This window comes from Urocitellus parryii, chromosome 6 (assembly GCF_045843805.1).
Source record: "Urocitellus parryii isolate mUroPar1 chromosome 6, mUroPar1.hap1, whole genome shotgun sequence".
NCBI classification, from domain to species: Eukaryota; Metazoa; Chordata; class Mammalia; order Rodentia; family Sciuridae; genus Urocitellus; species Urocitellus parryii.
Window position 1 is genome coordinate 198,167,747 of NC_135536.1, and position 17,731 is coordinate 198,185,477.

At 47.8% G+C, this 17,731-nt stretch overlaps 1 protein-coding gene across 6 annotated transcripts in view; it reads right to left on the reverse strand.

Annotated features, from left to right (window-relative positions):
• Dido1 (death inducer-obliterator 1) overlaps positions 1-17,731 on the reverse strand; it is a 51,989-nt gene that overhangs the window by 14,719 nt on the left and 19,539 nt on the right. For 4 of the 6 annotated variants that reach the window (XM_026407865.2, XM_026407864.2, XM_026407863.2 and 1 more), the window contains exons 3-13: positions 17,296-17,403; positions 15,841-16,675; positions 14,626-14,947; positions 12,488-12,700; positions 11,385-11,598; positions 2,964-3,432; positions 2,672-2,831; positions 1,725-1,841; positions 1,476-1,580; positions 1,066-1,201; positions 302-830 (exon numbers count right to left, since the gene is read on the reverse strand). In XM_026407865.2, the coding sequence (XP_026263650.2) occupies positions 302-830; positions 1,066-1,201; positions 1,476-1,580; positions 1,725-1,841; positions 2,672-2,831; positions 2,964-3,432; positions 11,385-11,598; positions 12,488-12,700; positions 14,626-14,947; positions 15,841-16,673 (3,098 nt within the window). In that variant the 5' untranslated portion in view covers positions 16,674-16,675; positions 17,296-17,403. The remainder of the gene's footprint in view (positions 1-301; positions 831-1,065; positions 1,202-1,475; positions 1,581-1,724; positions 1,842-2,671; positions 2,832-2,963; positions 3,433-11,384; positions 11,599-12,487; positions 12,701-14,625; positions 14,948-15,840; positions 16,676-17,295; positions 17,404-17,731) is intronic. The other 2 variants (XM_026407867.2, XM_026407866.2) reach the window with 2 other exon arrangements.

Consider the following 17,731-nt stretch of genomic DNA (forward strand, 5'->3'; position numbering starts at 1 on the left):
AGGTTGGCAGCTTGCTTTGGCCAATTAACCACATAAATTGTAATGATTTAAACAGACATTTGGGCCAAAGAAAATAAGGTGGATAGACAATAAATCTGAATGATTTTAAGTTCAAATTTCACCCTTCAAGATCTGTACCTCCCCAAATGACAATCAGGCACCCTAAGAAATTGAGCCTTTTTAGGACATGAAGGTACAAAGCTGATTCCTGGATAAATTTGGGAGTTTAAGTATTTGATTCCTTTTTAATGTAAAAGAAACAAGTGTCTTGGCTTGTTCAGGCCCTAGCTTGAGTACGCACCTGGTGTTTGGTGATGGTGGAACTGACAAGTACCTTGGGTCTGGAGAAGAGGATGGCTTAGCCAATATGGACTTGGGCACCGTCACAGAGGTTAAAGCAGGCTTCAGCATGTCTGGTCTGGCTTCCACCGTGTGCGTGCTGTCCAGGTGGACTGTGGTGGACACTGTGGCCATGCATGAACCACTCAGAGCGGTCCTCGGGTCCCGACCAGACACTGTGACTGTGGTGACCACCCCACCCCCACAGGAGGCTGGGCAGGGGGACAGGTCTTCCAACAGGGAAGGCTCAGGGCAGCCCTCTCCTGGAGGCCCAGGGAGGTGCCTTCTCTCCAGGTTTGCACGAGGAGCACTTTCTGGCTCTGGCTCCAAGGTGTTTTCGGGCAGAGTCTCTGTAGTTCCTTCATCAGCTGAGTTGGGAAGCGGGTCGGGGGGAGAACTGTCATACTTGGGTTTTAAGTCTTCTTTCTTGGCAGAAGCCGACAGCTTCTGTTTTTTAGGGGCTGGTTCGTCTTCCGAGGATGGAAGCTGACCTGAGGAATGTAAGGACAGACATTCAAGAGCACAGCTTGCTCCTGGGCAGGCAACGGCTTCCTGGGAGAACAGAGATGATGAAGGTGGCTCTTCTGTGAAGGCCAGAAAAGCACTACCATCTTTCTGTCCGTACAGACTTTGGGCAAATACAACTGCCTCTAAAGAATAAGTGATTCCAAACAAAATCCAGGTTTCTCCTTTCCAAGGCTTCACTCCACCACAAGATATACTCACCAGTACAAATTTTACAGTTTAGATCAAAAAGATGGGCCCTGTGTTGACTCGTGGTGTCCTTTAGCATGCTGCTGAAGACATCAAGAAGGGGTGCTGCACTCTTCTCAGGGGCTGCCCGTACTGACTCTTGCTGTTCCTAAGAGTGAAAGAAAAAGAAAAAGGAGGTCACTTCTTTTCCAATCCACCCCACAGTATCAACACACAGGGAAGAAAGGTACACCATCAAGAGCCTGCAAGAAGGGCCATTGAATGCTGAAAATGTATGCACATGTCTCTCTCTCTCTCTCTCTCTGTCTCTCTCTCTCACACACACACACACACACACACACACACACACGGAGGCTACAAGCCCGAGGGCAATGGAAGGGGTTAATTTCAGCCTCTGCAACACTGAAACCTCGAATGCTCACATCTGAATCTGACACAGGTGGAGAATCTTCCATGTCAGGAATGGCTTCTGGCTTGACAGTGGTCTTCTTGCTTTCATTATGCAATTTAGTTCTGGAATCCATGACCTGATGTGAAGAAGACAGAAGTGAGGCCTTAAAAGTGAACCCTGTTTTCTGGGCAGAAACCACATTTTCTATAAACAGCATGTGTGTTAACTTCTGGAGAAGGGAAGCCTCCAGGGCCTCAAGCACTGCCCCCTTCACACTCACAGATTTTGCTGGCCTCTCTTTCCACATGGAAAGCTCTTTAGATACAAGTTCCTCTGGCTTCATTCGCACAAGTTTTGACAGAGAGATTTCTTCACGTAGAACACGATGGAAGAGTCCCTACAAACAAACATCTTCCATTCATATTCATTCAAAAAATGTTTTAAGCAACTGCTTACTCGAAGGTACAGAGAAGCAGCAAAGAATCACAAGACACCCTGCCAGGGAGCAATAGTCACAGGAGCAGCCCTGAGCAATAGTCACAGGTACTGCATAGCTCCCTGAGGTGGAACCCCACCAAGCTCCCCAACAGCATCTCAGAGGAAGCACTGGGCCACCCCAGCTGAGCTATGACAGCTCCTCAGGAAGACAAATCATGTGCAGAGTCAGCAATAAAGACAGGAAAAGCATTTCTACTACTAGAGGGATGCCAACCTTGGAAGATGTACCCAGTGCATGATACTTACTCTAAAAGGCAGACAAGGGTTCAGGAGGGGCCGTGCAAGGCTGGTGGCTAATCCTTACTACCCACAGCTACTCCAAGGACTAAGGTGTGAGAACTGCAGGTACGGTTCTCTTTGTATCTAACAAAGCCTCAGTAAATGAGGCTTGCTCAGAAAACAAGGGAGAAAAGGCTGCCCAAACCAGAAGATGGATATCCCATCTGCCAGGATATAAACCTCCAACTTTATTTTGGAACAACAGTGACAAACACATGATTTTACAGAAATGTTTTGGAGACTATAATCCAGCAGAGTGGTGATGGTGAGGGTAGCAAGTGAGATCCCAGCAGGACACCAGTTCAGACAGGGCAGGGCCCACGAAGGGGGAGGGGATGCTAGTGTCTCAGAATGTGGCATTTGCTGTGGACTCTGAGACCTGGCTAATGGAAACTAGAGGGCATCTCCTGGTCAGGAGTGTTCCAACACCTAGGTGCAATGCACACACACCTGATTCTTAGGATCCTTGAGGTTGAACATGATGCTGCGGTATTTGCTCTTATAGCGATTATCTGTAACTTGGAACAAGTTAAACATCTCCTTCTCAATGTGGAGGGCAATTTTTCCTACTTCATTCTCTGTCATGATTAAGTCATCACTGTCATTGACTCTGAACAGAACGAAGAAAGAATGACATAAACCACTTGCATTTGTATATAAACAGGAGGCGATCTTGAAATGATCATGTTATAAACAAACAACCTCCCACTCAACAGATCAGACACGAAATAGAATAGCCCACCTTTTCCACAAAATCTCTTTCAAAGAACGTCTTATATTTTGCCGAATTTGTGAATTTGGCTGGGATGGGGCAGGGTTTGCAACTCCAATGCGTCCTGGGGCTGGTGAGGCTGTAGGGACAGAAGTTGCCATTGGCTTCCGGATGGCTCCCACCACAGCAGCAGAGCCGGGTGACTTCTTGGAAGCAGCTGCCACAGTAATAGGTGTTGGTCCTGCAGGCCTGGCAGCTGAAGCACCTGACTGGGCGACTGAGAGCCACGGCCTCTTGGGAATGGTGCCCTTGAAGCCCGAGGGTGACTTTTTAAAGGCTGGTTTGGCTCCTGCCACATTCGTGAAAGGAGGTGGCTTCTTTGGGACTAGACTTCTAGGCGAAGCTTGCCTGCCCACCGAGGTGCCCGGATGGGCGGTTTTCCTTGGGGCCGCCGCTACTGCCACTGCTCTGTCCTCTGCTCTCCTGTCATCCTTCACAGCTGCAAAGCAGAGCAAAGGCACATTGAGTGAGACAGCGGGTAGCATGTGCGCCACCTGACACTCTCCCCTGGATCAGCTTCACTTCCTGGGCCCTTCCTTGAGAAGCAAGACACTGAGAGAAAAGGGTCTTTTAAATCTTAAAACTCAGAAAGGCAATTAAGAGCTGCCAGGTAGTGTAGTGACCACACTTTACTAAAGAAAAATGCTTTATTATTACATTAAGCCTTTCAGTTCTACCAACATGCTTATTGCTAAAGGCTCCACTTAATCACCAAGCTGTAAAACTGAAGAACAAATTTCACATTATCAAAAACAGGTAGATTTACAGTAGTGCCTTCAGTAAGAATTCCAGCACAATTTTTTTTTTTTTTTGGAAATTTGATCCCATCAGTAAGGTGAAAATGGACAAGTTCTTCCATGTATGTCCACCCCGTGAGGTTGGCCCCTCCTGTTAGTGCGAGGTCCTACGGAGGAGTCCATTGGGTGACAAATCTGCAGCATGGGGAAGATGGATCTTATTTTCATACCAAGAATCAAGTGCTAAGATCAGGTATGCTCTCTACAGACATCCCCAAGTACAACTCTTGAGTTAGTAATTCTATTTGTGACTGACAGGACAACTTAGTTGACAGCTGAAATCCCTCAACCTGCAAAGTTGGTCAAAGGTCAGTACCTAATCAACTACATTGAAACCCTTATCAGAGCACCTCAATCAGAGCTCAGCACTGCAGCCTGACGTACCAGGTAGGAGCCCAAGTGCTGAGACCCAGGAGGGAGATGCCTGGAGACACATCCAGCGAGGGCACCAGGAGCAGGGAGCCCCAGACTGTTATGGAGTCAACAGCTGCAGACATCCTGAAGCAGGACCCAGGGACTGCAGGTGAGTGAGTGATTGCTCCCAGTGACCATCTCACATGGTTAGATGGGTGGGAAACTCAGGAAAGGGAAGAGGCCCCAACTACAAGCAAGGCCTGATTCAACAAACTCCTCCTGAAGCCTTTGGGCCCAGGGTTCCTGTGTGGCCCTTTCACAGACCTGCTCATAATGCCAGGAGGTTGGGGTCACCAATACTGGAGCAGACCATAATGCTGCATTATGACCGATTCACCAAGAGGCACTAAATGGCCTCGGGGATACGCCACTTCACAGGGGGTAAAAATCTCTTTTGATTTTATAGAACCTGCAGCAGAAACACGTGGACCTCCAGCTGAGGACGGCGTGTTCATAACCGTCAGTCCCTCTGCAGGGTCCACATCCCTAGCCACTGCACCACCACACTCCTCAAAGGCAACTCCCTCCCTGACTGAGCTCAGCAGTCGCTCCCAGCTACCACGATGGGCACGTCTAGGACTGCTGCATTCCTCTCAATCAAACAAAGGCTACAGGGGGAGCAGGATTTCTAAGTGACGGGTACTATATAGCAATGACAAGTCTGGCAAAACTGGAAACAAGGACACACTAGGAACAAAGAAAAAACTGTTCTTCACTATCCAGAACAGTTAAAAAAAAAAAATGACTGTTCAGCTTTCCAGGTGTGGTGGCCATACCTGTACTCCGGTAAAGCACCCCTGGATTCAGTTCTCAGTACCCCCTGCCCCCCAAAAGGACTGTACAACTTTTTCCACTTTAAGGCAGGCTTACCAGAACATAACGCCCCTCAAGTCAGGAAGCATATGTGTGATCCTGCCAGGTTAAATAAAACCAGTGAAGGCCCGTTCTTGGGGGAAGCAATGGGGAGGGGCAGGGAAGAAAGAGATGACAGTTCCCAGCACAGGGGGAAAGAAGCGCTGCAGCACGGTATCCAAAGGACTGTGACAATGAGCAGGGGCACCAGGAATCCTCTGCTGTCTGCAGAGCTGTGTACCTGACCACCAGCCAGGACACCTACCACCTGGCAGTCACAAAGAGAACGACCCTGTGTGAAGGGTGAGTTCCCAAACCAGCTGAAAACTTTGCTGAAAAAAATCTTAATATCACACTATTAAATAACTCTAAAAATCTGGCCTAAGGCATTTACAGAACCTCAACATAACCCTGATATGCTTGTGTGGAATGACCTGAAATAAATCTGAAGGGACATTTGATGGTTTACCTCGTTTCTGGTTACAAACACCTATGGGCTTCAAAACCATAAATTTCGCCTCTCCAAACCGAGCTTCACCACATGTCTAGATCAAGACCAAACCCTCTACTGCTTTAACTTTTCTCCCCACCAACCCCCTTCAGGGCAAACCTCAAGAGAATATTTCTAGGATATTCCTGGCACATGTGATTAATGCTCAGGAGTGGAGTCCCACCTGAATGTCATCTACTACAAAGCAGGGGACAGAACCAGTCACTTCTGCTGTTAAAAACCCCTTATAACCCTTAGTATGTGAAAGGTATCAGGCAAACACAGAAACCACTAAGACATCCCCCAAATGCATATGCCAACAGCTCCAGTTCACCTGCAGGTGTCCTGCCACACCAAACCCCCTTCACTTCAGAGGGAGATGTGTAAAACCCGTCAAGTGTCCAACACAGAAAATGTTCCAGAGCCCTCCACACACCCTGTCCTCAAGTGGGAGTTGCAGGGCTTAGTCGAATACTGATGAATGGCAGTAAGAGCCCCCATATTTATTCAAGCAAAACTGTAAGATTTACAATTAATAAAAATTTTTTGCAAGAGCTGGGGATGAACCCCGGGCCTGGTGTACACCAAACTCTACCCCTGAGCCACACCCCCATTTCACTTTTAACTGTATTGTGCTGTAAGTTTACAGAAGGGAAAGGAGCATGTGTAACCATCCAAAGGGAAAGCCCATTCTGGAAGGAACAGGTCTGTCCTCCACTGTCCTGGGGAGAGGGGCAGTGCCCAGTCCAAACTCATGGGCTTGCACTGAGGAGGAGCCATTCTGTCAACACTGCCTCTTTTGACTCCTAACCGTGGTCCTGCTTGGGGGGAGGAAAACTACCACCCTGTAGCTTAGTAGCCACAAGTCTCCCCATGGGTCGAGCCTGTCCCAGGTCCAATTCTTGCTGCCAGGTCGGGCCATTTGTTTGTAATGGACATGTATCTGGGGTTCAGCTGACCACAGAACGTGGCAGATCACTGTCAGATGCTTTGTTGCACTGAAGGCTGATAGGGAGCTATAGCATTGCTGGTCACTGGGTGGCACTATTGGGCCTCAACAGAGAATGGGAGAAAATCGGGCTTCCAGTGGAGGAAACGTGTCAGTGTGCCTTTGGAAAAAACGCGTGTAACTGTCCAAATGGAGGCTGTGGCACAAGAGGGTGCAGGAACACAGACACAGGGCAGGAGACCATTTGCAGAGCCCCAGCCGCCCAGACACCCAGGGCTAGTGACGGCCCTCTTCTGGGGCTCCTCAGGGAGAGGGACAGGTGGATCACTCGCCTGAGCACAGGGCCTTCCCACCAGCTGCTGCGAGGGAGCTGTTCTCCCTCCCATCCTGTCCGCATCCTCACTGCTTTGAGCCTGTACCTGGAAACCAGGCCTGGCCGTAAAACCCGCTCCTGGACACCATTGCCACCTCAGCTGAGAGCCACGTGGACAACGTGGTTTCCATTTCAACGGTTTCTTCACTTCAAGATCTTTCCTAGTATGAAGACTCAAGTGACAATGACAAGAGAAAATGTTTTGCTTTTGCTCCTTTCAGTATGCTTAAATATTTTCAAATGAATTATCCTCTTTAAAGTACAGGATGTTACCAATTGGCTTTAATACGAGAAACAAAATGTGGATAACAGGGAGAGGCCATACTGTGGGTACCTGTCAGGGCAGATGGCCACTGTGATGGCAATGTTTCTGCAGGCCCATGGCCCCTTCACCATTTGGGCTATTAAGTTTCCCTAGGTCACCCCACCCCACCTTATTTCTAAAATTTGAATTACTTTAATCTTAACAGAGACATTCTAACTCTAAAGGAAACTTGCAAAAACAATTGTACACCTAGAAACAAATTACTCTTCTTTGGTTTAAGTTTCACAGTCACTTATACTGAAACGTGATTCATGTTGGGTTGGCAATGAAGAATTGGTCAAGTTACACTTCAAAGTGAACCACAACTGGAGTGTGACGAAGGAGCCCCCATGGGCATTTGCTGTCAGCACCACAGTAAGACAGCCTGTGCCTGGTTACCAACAAGGGACTCACAGGCAGCAGAGCTGGGGGAGCAGGCAGTAAGGTTAAATTTTAGCCAAATGACTGGAGCAGGCTGAAATAACCCACCTACCCTCCCCAGTACCTCTAGATCCAAAGGGTTCTACTCAATGTGTAAAACCCCAGAAGCTGATGGCACTGTGCAGACCCCAGGTGAAGTGAGCCGCCCAGTTACCTGATGTTCTTCTTGCAGAGCTCGTCCAGATTTGTGCAAATCAAAGTTGCCCCAACCTTCATAAATTAAAGTAGTAAACATTCTTATCTTTACTCCTCTTTTAGAAGCTAAGAATATAACTATGTGCGTGTTGATGGGTAACAGCAACGATATACTAAGTATGTTACTTTACATAAATATACCTGAAACGTGTGTATCGTACTGAAGTTATAGCAGCCATCTTCAGAGGTGACCTTTGCACTCTATGACATCAGCAATGCCACCAAAGGGCTTTTCCTGGAGTATTAATCTTTAGAGTATTAGAGTAGATCCACAGCTCCCAAAAGTCCCAGAGAGGTGAATTTAGCAGGACCAACCCCACTGAAAACTTCCACCCCTCACTGCCTCCCCAGGGAGGCTGAAGAATGAAGAGGAAGGGGTCAGCTGCAGGACAAATTGGACAATGCTGTAGGACAGTGCCGAGGGGCTCACCTGGCAGGTTCAAGTTTACAGAGTTATAACTGTAAGGTTTTCTGAATAGGCTATTAAGTTATAACAATACTTTAAAATACCAAGATTGTCATTAAAAAAAAAAAAAAAAAAAAAAAAGGATCATTGGATGGACAATACTACAGCCAGTTATCAAGCCCAGTCTTCACCCCATGAGACTGGGTCACAGGACAGTCAGGCTCCTCCCACTCCCACTTTATTGCCACAGACAACTGTGAAGAGGACAGAAACTACTCAGGAGATGGTAAAAGAAGACCCACCCCCAGCTTTGGATTTCTATACACCTGGGGTTCTAGAATCCCCCATGTTACAAGGAAATCTGTTCCACTTATGATTTTAATGAAATGTGCTTCTGGAGCCCAGAGCCCAAGTTACCCTGGTGAAAACCTGTGTTCTCCTGGATCCATTTCACCACACCACCTGGCCCGTCTGTGTGGCACGCACGCATCAACGAGGAAACGCTTCTACCTGGGTAAGATGCACAGCAAATCACTGGGATTTGGGTCTGCAGGGGGTTAAGGTTTTCCTTTTCAATTCTCACAGCTAGATGACATGTTTTCCTGTCAAAATCTATTTGGATCCCCAGTTACTCAGTGAGCCATTTATCAAACCCAATATACTAATAATTGTGTCTATAAATGTAAATACCAAAATTAAATTCTAAAATTCTAATACACCAGGAATGTTGTAGGAAAAAAATGTTCGGCCCATTTCATGCCTTGACGGTAATGGGAGGTGCGCTAATGGTGGAAGTAAAAGGGAGAAACCCATGGAAGGTATGACAACAGCACCACCATCTCTGAAAAAACAGAGTGAAAACTCTTTTCATAAACTACAACTGTACAGAAATTCTAAAAAACAATCTTAAAATACAGAGGAACTGTGCATGAATCGCATCACCTGGAGATCATGAAGCAGCAGTAGAGCTTCCCGCACAGCGAGGCCTGCCTGGCCAGCCTGCATCCACCTGGGGCAGCACCAATGCCACAAGGGCAGGAGGCTGAGACACCTCCAGGAGCAGCTGCAGCGGTGCGCGGCTCAGCCACGCAGGTCCTCTCGAGAGCGATGGTTGAATTGACTCCAAAAAAGTGAACTGGAAGTGTTCCCAGCGTCAGCTTCGTTCAGAGCCTCCCCGCCCACCCCCAGCCCAGGAGTGTGCTCTGCAGCCAGTGGGGAGGCGTGCCCACGGCTGTGCATGGGACCCCTTCCTTCATGCCAACCGGGACTCGGGACTCTTGCCCTGCTACCACGAAGGTAAGGAAATGTTTAGGGGAGAGGCAGAGACATATTGCTGCTGCTCACCAGTGTTGGGTTCAGAGGACTTTACCATGACCCTACTCTCCTCCCAATCATTGTTGGGAAGACATTATTTCTGGAATAACAGTAAAATGATCATCAGTGACCAGCTTGGAAGGATGTTCCTCAGGCACGCTATATTCTGGATGTTCATCAGTTGTAATTTTGAGATGTCGATGTGCTGGGAAGGTTATTCAGGTAATCTGTCCCAACTTTCTGCCACTGGATCATACCCACTCCATTGAGGAGCCAATATGAAAAAGGTCAAAGAAAAACCTGAGAGGAACCAGCTCCTTGTTGATCCCGTGCTCCTGTCCCTCCCTTCCCATTAGTGAGACAGGAGACAGCACCTTGGTTAGCAGCCCACCATCCCCCACAGAATACCTCACCCCCGCCCCCCTTGTGCAGGGTCTCCTAAAACACTTCTTTGGGGTTTTAGGGGCAGAGTTCCCCTTCTGGATGCAGATGGAGGTTAACTGAACTGAAAACAATCACCCAGCTGTCTGTGCTGTGGTTATACCCTGGGTTTTTCTTTCCTTTATTGTTTAATGTGCCTACAACCGATTTTACCGACTAAAAGTGGCTACCCTTCTGCCCATTCACAGATAGGTGGTGCTCATTTTGAAGTATATTCGTTAGCTCAATAAAAGTGCTATTTACAGCATTATCTTTGATGAGCATTTGAGAGGCATCATCTGCTAGTATAAAATCCACTGCACAATCTAAGGTGTCCTGAGGTCCATCATAATGCACCAGTTGGTGAACTCAATTTACCCATGATTCCATTTCCTTGCCCTTTTACCTTCTCATTTTCTTAGCCACCTGAGATCTAGCACTTCCTGCAAGGTGCCCGCAACTCAGGGCGGGGGGGCACTGAAAGCAGACTGAAAGGGAAAGCACCACACATCTCTGCTCTTGCAATTCAGAGATATTTCACCTTTCAGTGCTTTTACAAAGGCACAAAATGCAGAGAAGGCATGATGAAAACTGAATTGAAAAATTTTATATGGATCTAATTTAAATGTCTGAGACTTAGCTTTTGAGTGAGGCTGAGACAAGAATGAGTGCAAGGTGCATGATCTTATCTGAGGTTCCAAAGGTCTACTTGAAGCATCTTCATTTCACTGATCTGAAATCTGGGGCAGGGTAACAAACACTTGAGAGTCAAAAAGTCGCCACCCTGTGACACCAGCCCACAACTGTCCCATTGTGAGGACATTGCTCTGAGTGTGAAGGACACCACGCTCACTTACCGTGGGGTCTGCTCAGCAGCAGCAAATAGCCTTCAAAATCTGGACGAGGATTTATGATTTATACAGATATGTAGTTATGTGAACTGGACATGAGCAAAACATCTGTCTAGTCAAAAACGCTAACTACTAAAAATCCTATTTAGCCTGTCCACCAGATCAACGTTTAGAGAAAGAGATGTCACAGCATACAAAACGGAAGTGATTTTATATGCAGAAGGTAATGTGGAAAAACTCAAGTTTTATGCAGGGCTCTGATAAAGCTGATGGGACAGTGGTGAACTGGGAGTCGGGGCAGTGCATTGATACAATTTGATTTTGCTGGAGATAATACAATACTTACCAGAGCCTGATAATAAAGCAAAAAATTAAAGAACTGCACCCCCAAAGTGAGACACTGAGCAGTGAGGCTCGTACAGCTCTTTGGAGAACACTGAGAGGAAGTCCCACAGGCTAGGCATGGACACCTGGTCCAGAGGTGTCCTTGACATGACGGTGAGCCGGTGCCTACCATCAGCACTAAAACACAGCTGCAGTTCCTAGTCCTGGGGGCTGGGAGGCCAGCCCCTGGGTGATACGTACATTTACACAACAGCGGTGGCGAGAGAGCAACGGTCTTCTCTGGCTTCACTGCATTGTAGTTGTGGTCACTTGCCCAGGATGGAGTGCTGCTCTCGCAGGGGGCCTCCTTCCCCAGGGCTTCGCTCCTTGAAGGAGCCACCATCATCTTCTTGGCCAGATTCTCCTTCTTCTCTGGAGCTGGTCTCTTGTGCATAGAAGAGATTTTAATCCCTGCCTGGACAATCAGTGAAACTCAAATCATTAAGGAGACCAAAAATGACACCTTTGTTTTGTTTCACTGGGCAAAGAAGGTCATATCACCATCTCCTTCTTGAGTCACCCTAAGACCCCTTGCCCACCCAGGCTTATATGCCACATTTGCTCAGTGTGGCTATGTCTATATGCCTAGCAGACCCTCAGCATCCCCACGGACCACTTGGGTTTCGACTGTTTATGTTGACACAGGGGTCCCTGTCGGAACTGTTGAGGCATGAAGTTCCAAAATGACAGAAGAATGAACCCCTCAAGTGAACCACTGAAATAAGCCAATACAAGGTGGAAAGAAAGCAGAGAACAAATGGCATTTCTACGTTCTCTGCTACAGCCTGGAGACAGAAAACTGGCAGGGTCCCGGCACTTTCAGTTCTGGCATCCTCTGGGTACAGCAGTCATTGCTTCTTTGGCAGCTCCAGGATTCAAAACTACCAGCTTTAGAAATCATCTAAAGGCTAATAAGCAAGCATTCAAAGGTAATCCCCACTTCTTCTCAAGTCACAAGAGAATAGAAATGGAACCACTCAATGCCTTAAGTGAGACACAGAACCTTGCCCAGAGCCTGCTCCATTCCTAGCCGCTGAGTCGACTCTGTACACTCTTTGACTACTGGCTTTGGCAAGACTGGTTTGCATTCTGAGATTTGAGGTTCTCCACAGCAGCCAGCTGCCTGTATTTATGCTAATGTATCCATGCAAACCAGCCCTCAGCCAAAAGAGGACAACAGAAGCAAATGGGACATAATCCGCATTGCACAGACACCCACCATGCCCTATGCTCCCAAGTCCATGGGAAAGCATGTACACACACTTTTGCTTCAAGGGTTCCAAGGGTGATCTTGGTCTGCTTACCTGAAGACTACATTTTGGAAGACTGAGCTTTTCTGGCTTCATCTTGACCTTTTCCTTAGGTTTTGGTTTTTGTTCTTTACCTGAACTTAGAAATTTCATAGTAGCTGCCGCATGTTTGAGAATGCAGTCATTACTGCAATACACTGAGTCAGGCTGCGCCACACTGGAGCACCCAGGGCCAATGCATCTTGAGGCACCTGGAGCCTCTACAACCTGCAGAATGAGACAGGTGACTTCAGATGAAATACATGCCAATGCCAGCAGTTATAGCACCTTGTAATAGCGTTACAAAGTGCCAAGGTCACTATTTTTAATTGAGAGACACAAACAATATTTTTGATATGAACAAAAATTCATTTTTACTTTTATAAAGTACCAAGTGAGGCATTTGCATGTCAGCTCTTCTTCAAGCCTGTGGTGGGCAGGACTCTGCAGGACCCCTAGCACACACGCTCTTTAGTCTTCCTTACCCTTGAGGCTGAACAAGGAGAGAATGGGCCTCTCCTGAAGAGAAGACTCTAAGAGTGCTTTTGGGGTAAGCTGCTGTTCTGAGAGGGGATGACCCAAGGCTATGACGTGAGAGTAAGGCTGACAAATACAGGAAACCCAACTAAACTTGAATTTAGATAAACTATAATTTCTTTAATATGCCATGAAAATTGCATAGGACGCCATTCATACTAATTAATGTGAGGGCTTTCCCAGCCTCTGATGGGACCACAGTTCCAGTTGCACCCTGGCCACAGGCTCCTAAACCCCGAGCAAAGGGCACAGCTAGGCACGGCAGTCTCTGATGCCTGGAAACTGCTAGCATTAGTGCAAGAGCTTGTGGTGACCTATAGGATAACTTCATGCAGAAAGAGGAAATGAAGGGGCTGGGGCTGTAGCTCAGCGGCAGAGCGCTTGTGCCCACGTGAGGCGCTGGGTTCAATCCTCAGCACTACATAAAAATGAATAAACAAAATAAAGATAATGCATCCATCTAGAACTAAAAAATATTAAAAAAAAAAAAAAAAAAAAAGAAAGAAAGAAAGAAAGAGGGACTGAAGACACCACCAGAGGCACCTGTGGCTGCCCTGCTCAAAACCCCTGAAGCACACGTGACGGTCAAGACCAGATTCACCACAGGCACATCATGTTCACTTTAGAAAGATCTTACTTCTCAAATATTTAACATAATTGCTTTGTCTTCCATTCATAAGTTTCATGTCAAACATGGGCTTATTGATGATCCAACTACAAGTTAACAGTTAACGTCCTATTTTCCCGCATTTCCTCAACACTTCCGCCACACACTGATCTAAATGGCCTAGTCCTCACATACTCTCAACTTGGAGACAACACAGTGTGAAAATGTTAAGAGATGCTTCCACACATAGCAATCTCAACCCTCTGCAGGACCACCCAGGAGATCCAGATTTTAAAAGGTGCTGAGCTGTCTCCCTCGTGGGAAACAGGGTAGAGCCTTGTGAGCACAGGAGACGGCTCTCAGCAGCAGAGGCCAACAGTGTTATGGCCCCAGGGGCATCAAGCCAGGCAGACAAAGATGAACCCGAGTGTGCCACACTCACTGGGACAAAAGTGCTAAGGCGTGTCATCAACATACATAAAAAAGACTAATTTGGAAGGTGAAAGTACTGGGGATTGAACCCAGGGTGCTCCACCACTAAGCTACATCTCCAGAGCCCTTTTCATTTTGAGACAGGTGATGCTAAGTTCCTGGGATGATATGCATACACCAGTGTCCAGCAAGAAAGGCTATTTTTTTTTAAATTTATATTTTAGTTTAGGTGGACACAATCTTTATTTTACTTTATGTGATGCTGAGGATCGAACCCAGTGCCTCATGAATGCTAGATAAGCGCTCTACCACTGAGCCACAACCCCAGCCCCAAGAAAGGTTAAATTTTAAAAAGTCAGTACCAGAAAGTAGATAGGGTATTTTTTAAAGAAAAAAAGGACATCCTTGAGACAACACAAGGTACAAACAGAAGTAGAGTGCTTTCCTGTTAGGGCCCAGGAAGACCCTAACTTATTCCCAAGGAAAGACACCTTCCCAGTTCTCAGTGCTTCTGCCCCCAGCAAGTCTGTCACCTGTAAGGTCAAGCCCTCCTGTTTCCCTGGAGAGATATACTTACAGGCTGGAATATCTTGAGTTTTTTCTTGCCACTGGGATTTGCAGCCTTCTCAATTCTACCCTTTATGCCCTGGTCTTCACTAGACTTCTGCTCTATTGTCCCTATACTTGTGCAGTCCATGCCGTCCACACTTCCAGGTCCACATCTGGCTTCTGGCTCTTCTGCGGCATCAGAATTTGTTTCATCCTGCACTTGCAGAATGGTGCAGTTCGGGCAGATGTAATCCTCCCCATTCCTTTCAAGGAGTCGCCCTCGAGCCTCAGAAATGCCCACACAGTCGCCATGGAACCACTCCTCACATCGGTCACAGCAGATCATAAACCTGAAAGGACAGGACATGGCATCAAGCACTGGAAGTCAGTGACGTACTTTCTGATATACTGCAAGGTCAAATTGGCTTTAATGTCCTATTATTTTAAAAAGAGTGCAAATAGTTTGGTTTTCCTTTTGACTGGAGCTTTTTTTTGGGGGGGGGTACCAGGGATTGAACCCAGGGCACTTAACACTACTGAGCTATATCCACAGCCCTTTTTATTTTGGGTCTTGCTAAGCTACTGAGGCTGGCTTTGAACTGCCTTAGCCTCCTGAGCTGCTGGGATTATAGGCGTGTGTTACTTCGCCTGGCTTTAACTATAGCTTTTTTTTTTTTGGGGGGGGGGCGTTTACTAGAGATTGAATTCAGGGGCACTCAGCCACTGAGCCACATCCCCAGCCCCAATTTTATTTAGACAAGGTCTCATTGAGTTGCTTAGCACCTTGCTTTTTCTGAGGCTGGCTTTGAACTTGTGATCCTCTTGTCTCAGCCTCCTGAGCCACTGGGATTAGAGGTGTGTGCCATTGTGCCTGGCTTGACTGTAGCTTTTAAAGAGTGAACTAGAGGCTTCAGGGTGATCTCTACATGACAGCAGCACCTTTATTCCCAACTAGGCCACAGGGACACTCTACCACCACCCAGCACCCAACCCCAGCACAGGCCTACACTAAGTGCACTTATAGTCTCCACAGCAGCCAGGGCTGAGAGGGAGCTCTGGGTAGCCCCTCCCCACTGCCTCTGTTGGTTCTTTTCACAGTGACTTGATCAGACTCACTCATCTTTCCAACACTCTGATGTCAACACATGGCAGATCCCCTGCTGTTCCCACCCCTGGTGCGTCCTGAAGGCCCACAGCTCCTGTTGTCAACTCATGGCCACCCCTGCTGTGCTCTGGGACCCACCTGTTGTTGTGAGGCTGGCGACAGATGCAGTACAGTGCGTTGGGGTCATAACCCTCACACTCAGGCTTAGGCCTGCCCAGGTCTCCTGGGTCTTCATCTAGAGTCCTCTGAGCCGCTGTCCCCTCAGGTTGACTCTCTCTCTCATTTTTCGCTGCCTGGGACACAGCAGTTTGACCAGGGTCAGGCTCCTGCTTGCAGGAAGGTGTGTCCTCGCCGGCACTGCCGGCCTGCACGTCCACGGTTTCTGTAGGGTCCTCCTCCCGACGTTTCTTCCGCAAGCGGTTCTGGATGCCTCTTGGAGGCCTCTCCACTGGTTCCTGTTCACGCTTTTTCCGAAGGCGATTCTGAAGTTCTTTCAAAGTGAGGCCATCGCTGTCGCTGTCCGAGGTATCATCCTCGTCATCGCCTTCTTTTGCCTTCTCAGAAGAGGCAGGGCGCTTCTTTGCCCCTGTGGAACCAGGTGCAGGGCCACCTTTCACCTCAGAGCTGCTCTCGACGCTCCCTTCTGAGGCGGTCTCCACATCTGTGACTGGACAGGAGGCTGGCTCACTGGAATCCTCCAGGGAGACAGGCACATTCCTTCTTCCTCGACGACGGACTGTGGTAAGGAACTCTTCCACCCGCTCGGTGCGCTTCGGCTGCCTCCCGCTGCGGCGCAGGGAGAGGTTGTGCTGCTGTGGCTGCTGCTCAGCAGGGTCCACCTCGGCATCTCCTGCGCCCTCACGCTTTGCAATGGTGGTTCTCCGAAACCCCCAGGTTTTCCTGAATTCTTTGCTGGTGGGTTTGATAGCCTTCGGCGCATCTTCATTGCCTGGGTCCCCTTTATCATCCATACCTAGTGATGAGAGAGAATCACACAACAGCCCAGGTTCACATACAGGGGCATGCACCAGCAGGAGCAGTGGAACGGGGCAAGTGGCTGCTCACAAAGGCAGAGCTGTACACATACTGCCTGCTTCTGACCAGTGTCCCAGGAGTCATGAGGACAACTTGGGATTCGTGAAGATTAAGCCGCAGAGCAAATGCTTAGTATAAGAAAATCTGGGTAATAGAGCGAATGTGTGACTGCCCTTTACCACTTAAGACACAGCTTCACACAGGGCAGGAAACCATGAGCAAGGAGCACCCACGGGGTCCAAGGACTTGGCAGGAACAGTGAGATCCAGAGATACTCAGCTGGTGACCAGAGGTGTACCAGTCCCATGGCACTTTGCATAGAGTCTGGCTAGACACAGGGTACACAATGCTGTGACACTTCTGTCCAGATCTATCCTGGGCTCCTGAGCCTTAGCTTGGGTCATCCCCATGGATGCTTGTGAAATTTTTATTTTTGTTTAAAAATGACAAAACTGGAAAAACAGGGCTGGGGTGTAGTTCAGTGGTACAGCACTTGTCTAGCACAGGACAGGGGGAATGACACACACATGACAACACTTAGAAAAAGACAGAATATACCTTAAGAATTATTTTCCAATTTGTCCAGGTTTTAATCACATTTAAATTTAAATGACAACTCTGAATTTATGCCATGCTCCATCCTAGGACTGGTATAAAATGAAGACCCTAAAAAATGCAAAATATACAAAATTTGAAAATCACCAGCAACCTTTTTCTTCTTAACAGATATAGTCCCTCAGCTATGGATGCTGCCTCACAGGGACTCCACCACTCTGCAACCCTGACCCACACCACTCCTTGGTCACCCAAGGTGACCCCAACTGCCCAGGAACACAGCTCTCCCGTCAGGTGCCAACTGCAATTCCAAGTCAGAGCACAAACTCCTGAGGATGCCTCAGGAGGACCTGCTGAGTGGGCACCATGCTGACTGTAACTGCCTGTTCATTCTCATCACAACATTTTTTAAGAACGATTTCCTGCTTACAAAAACCAA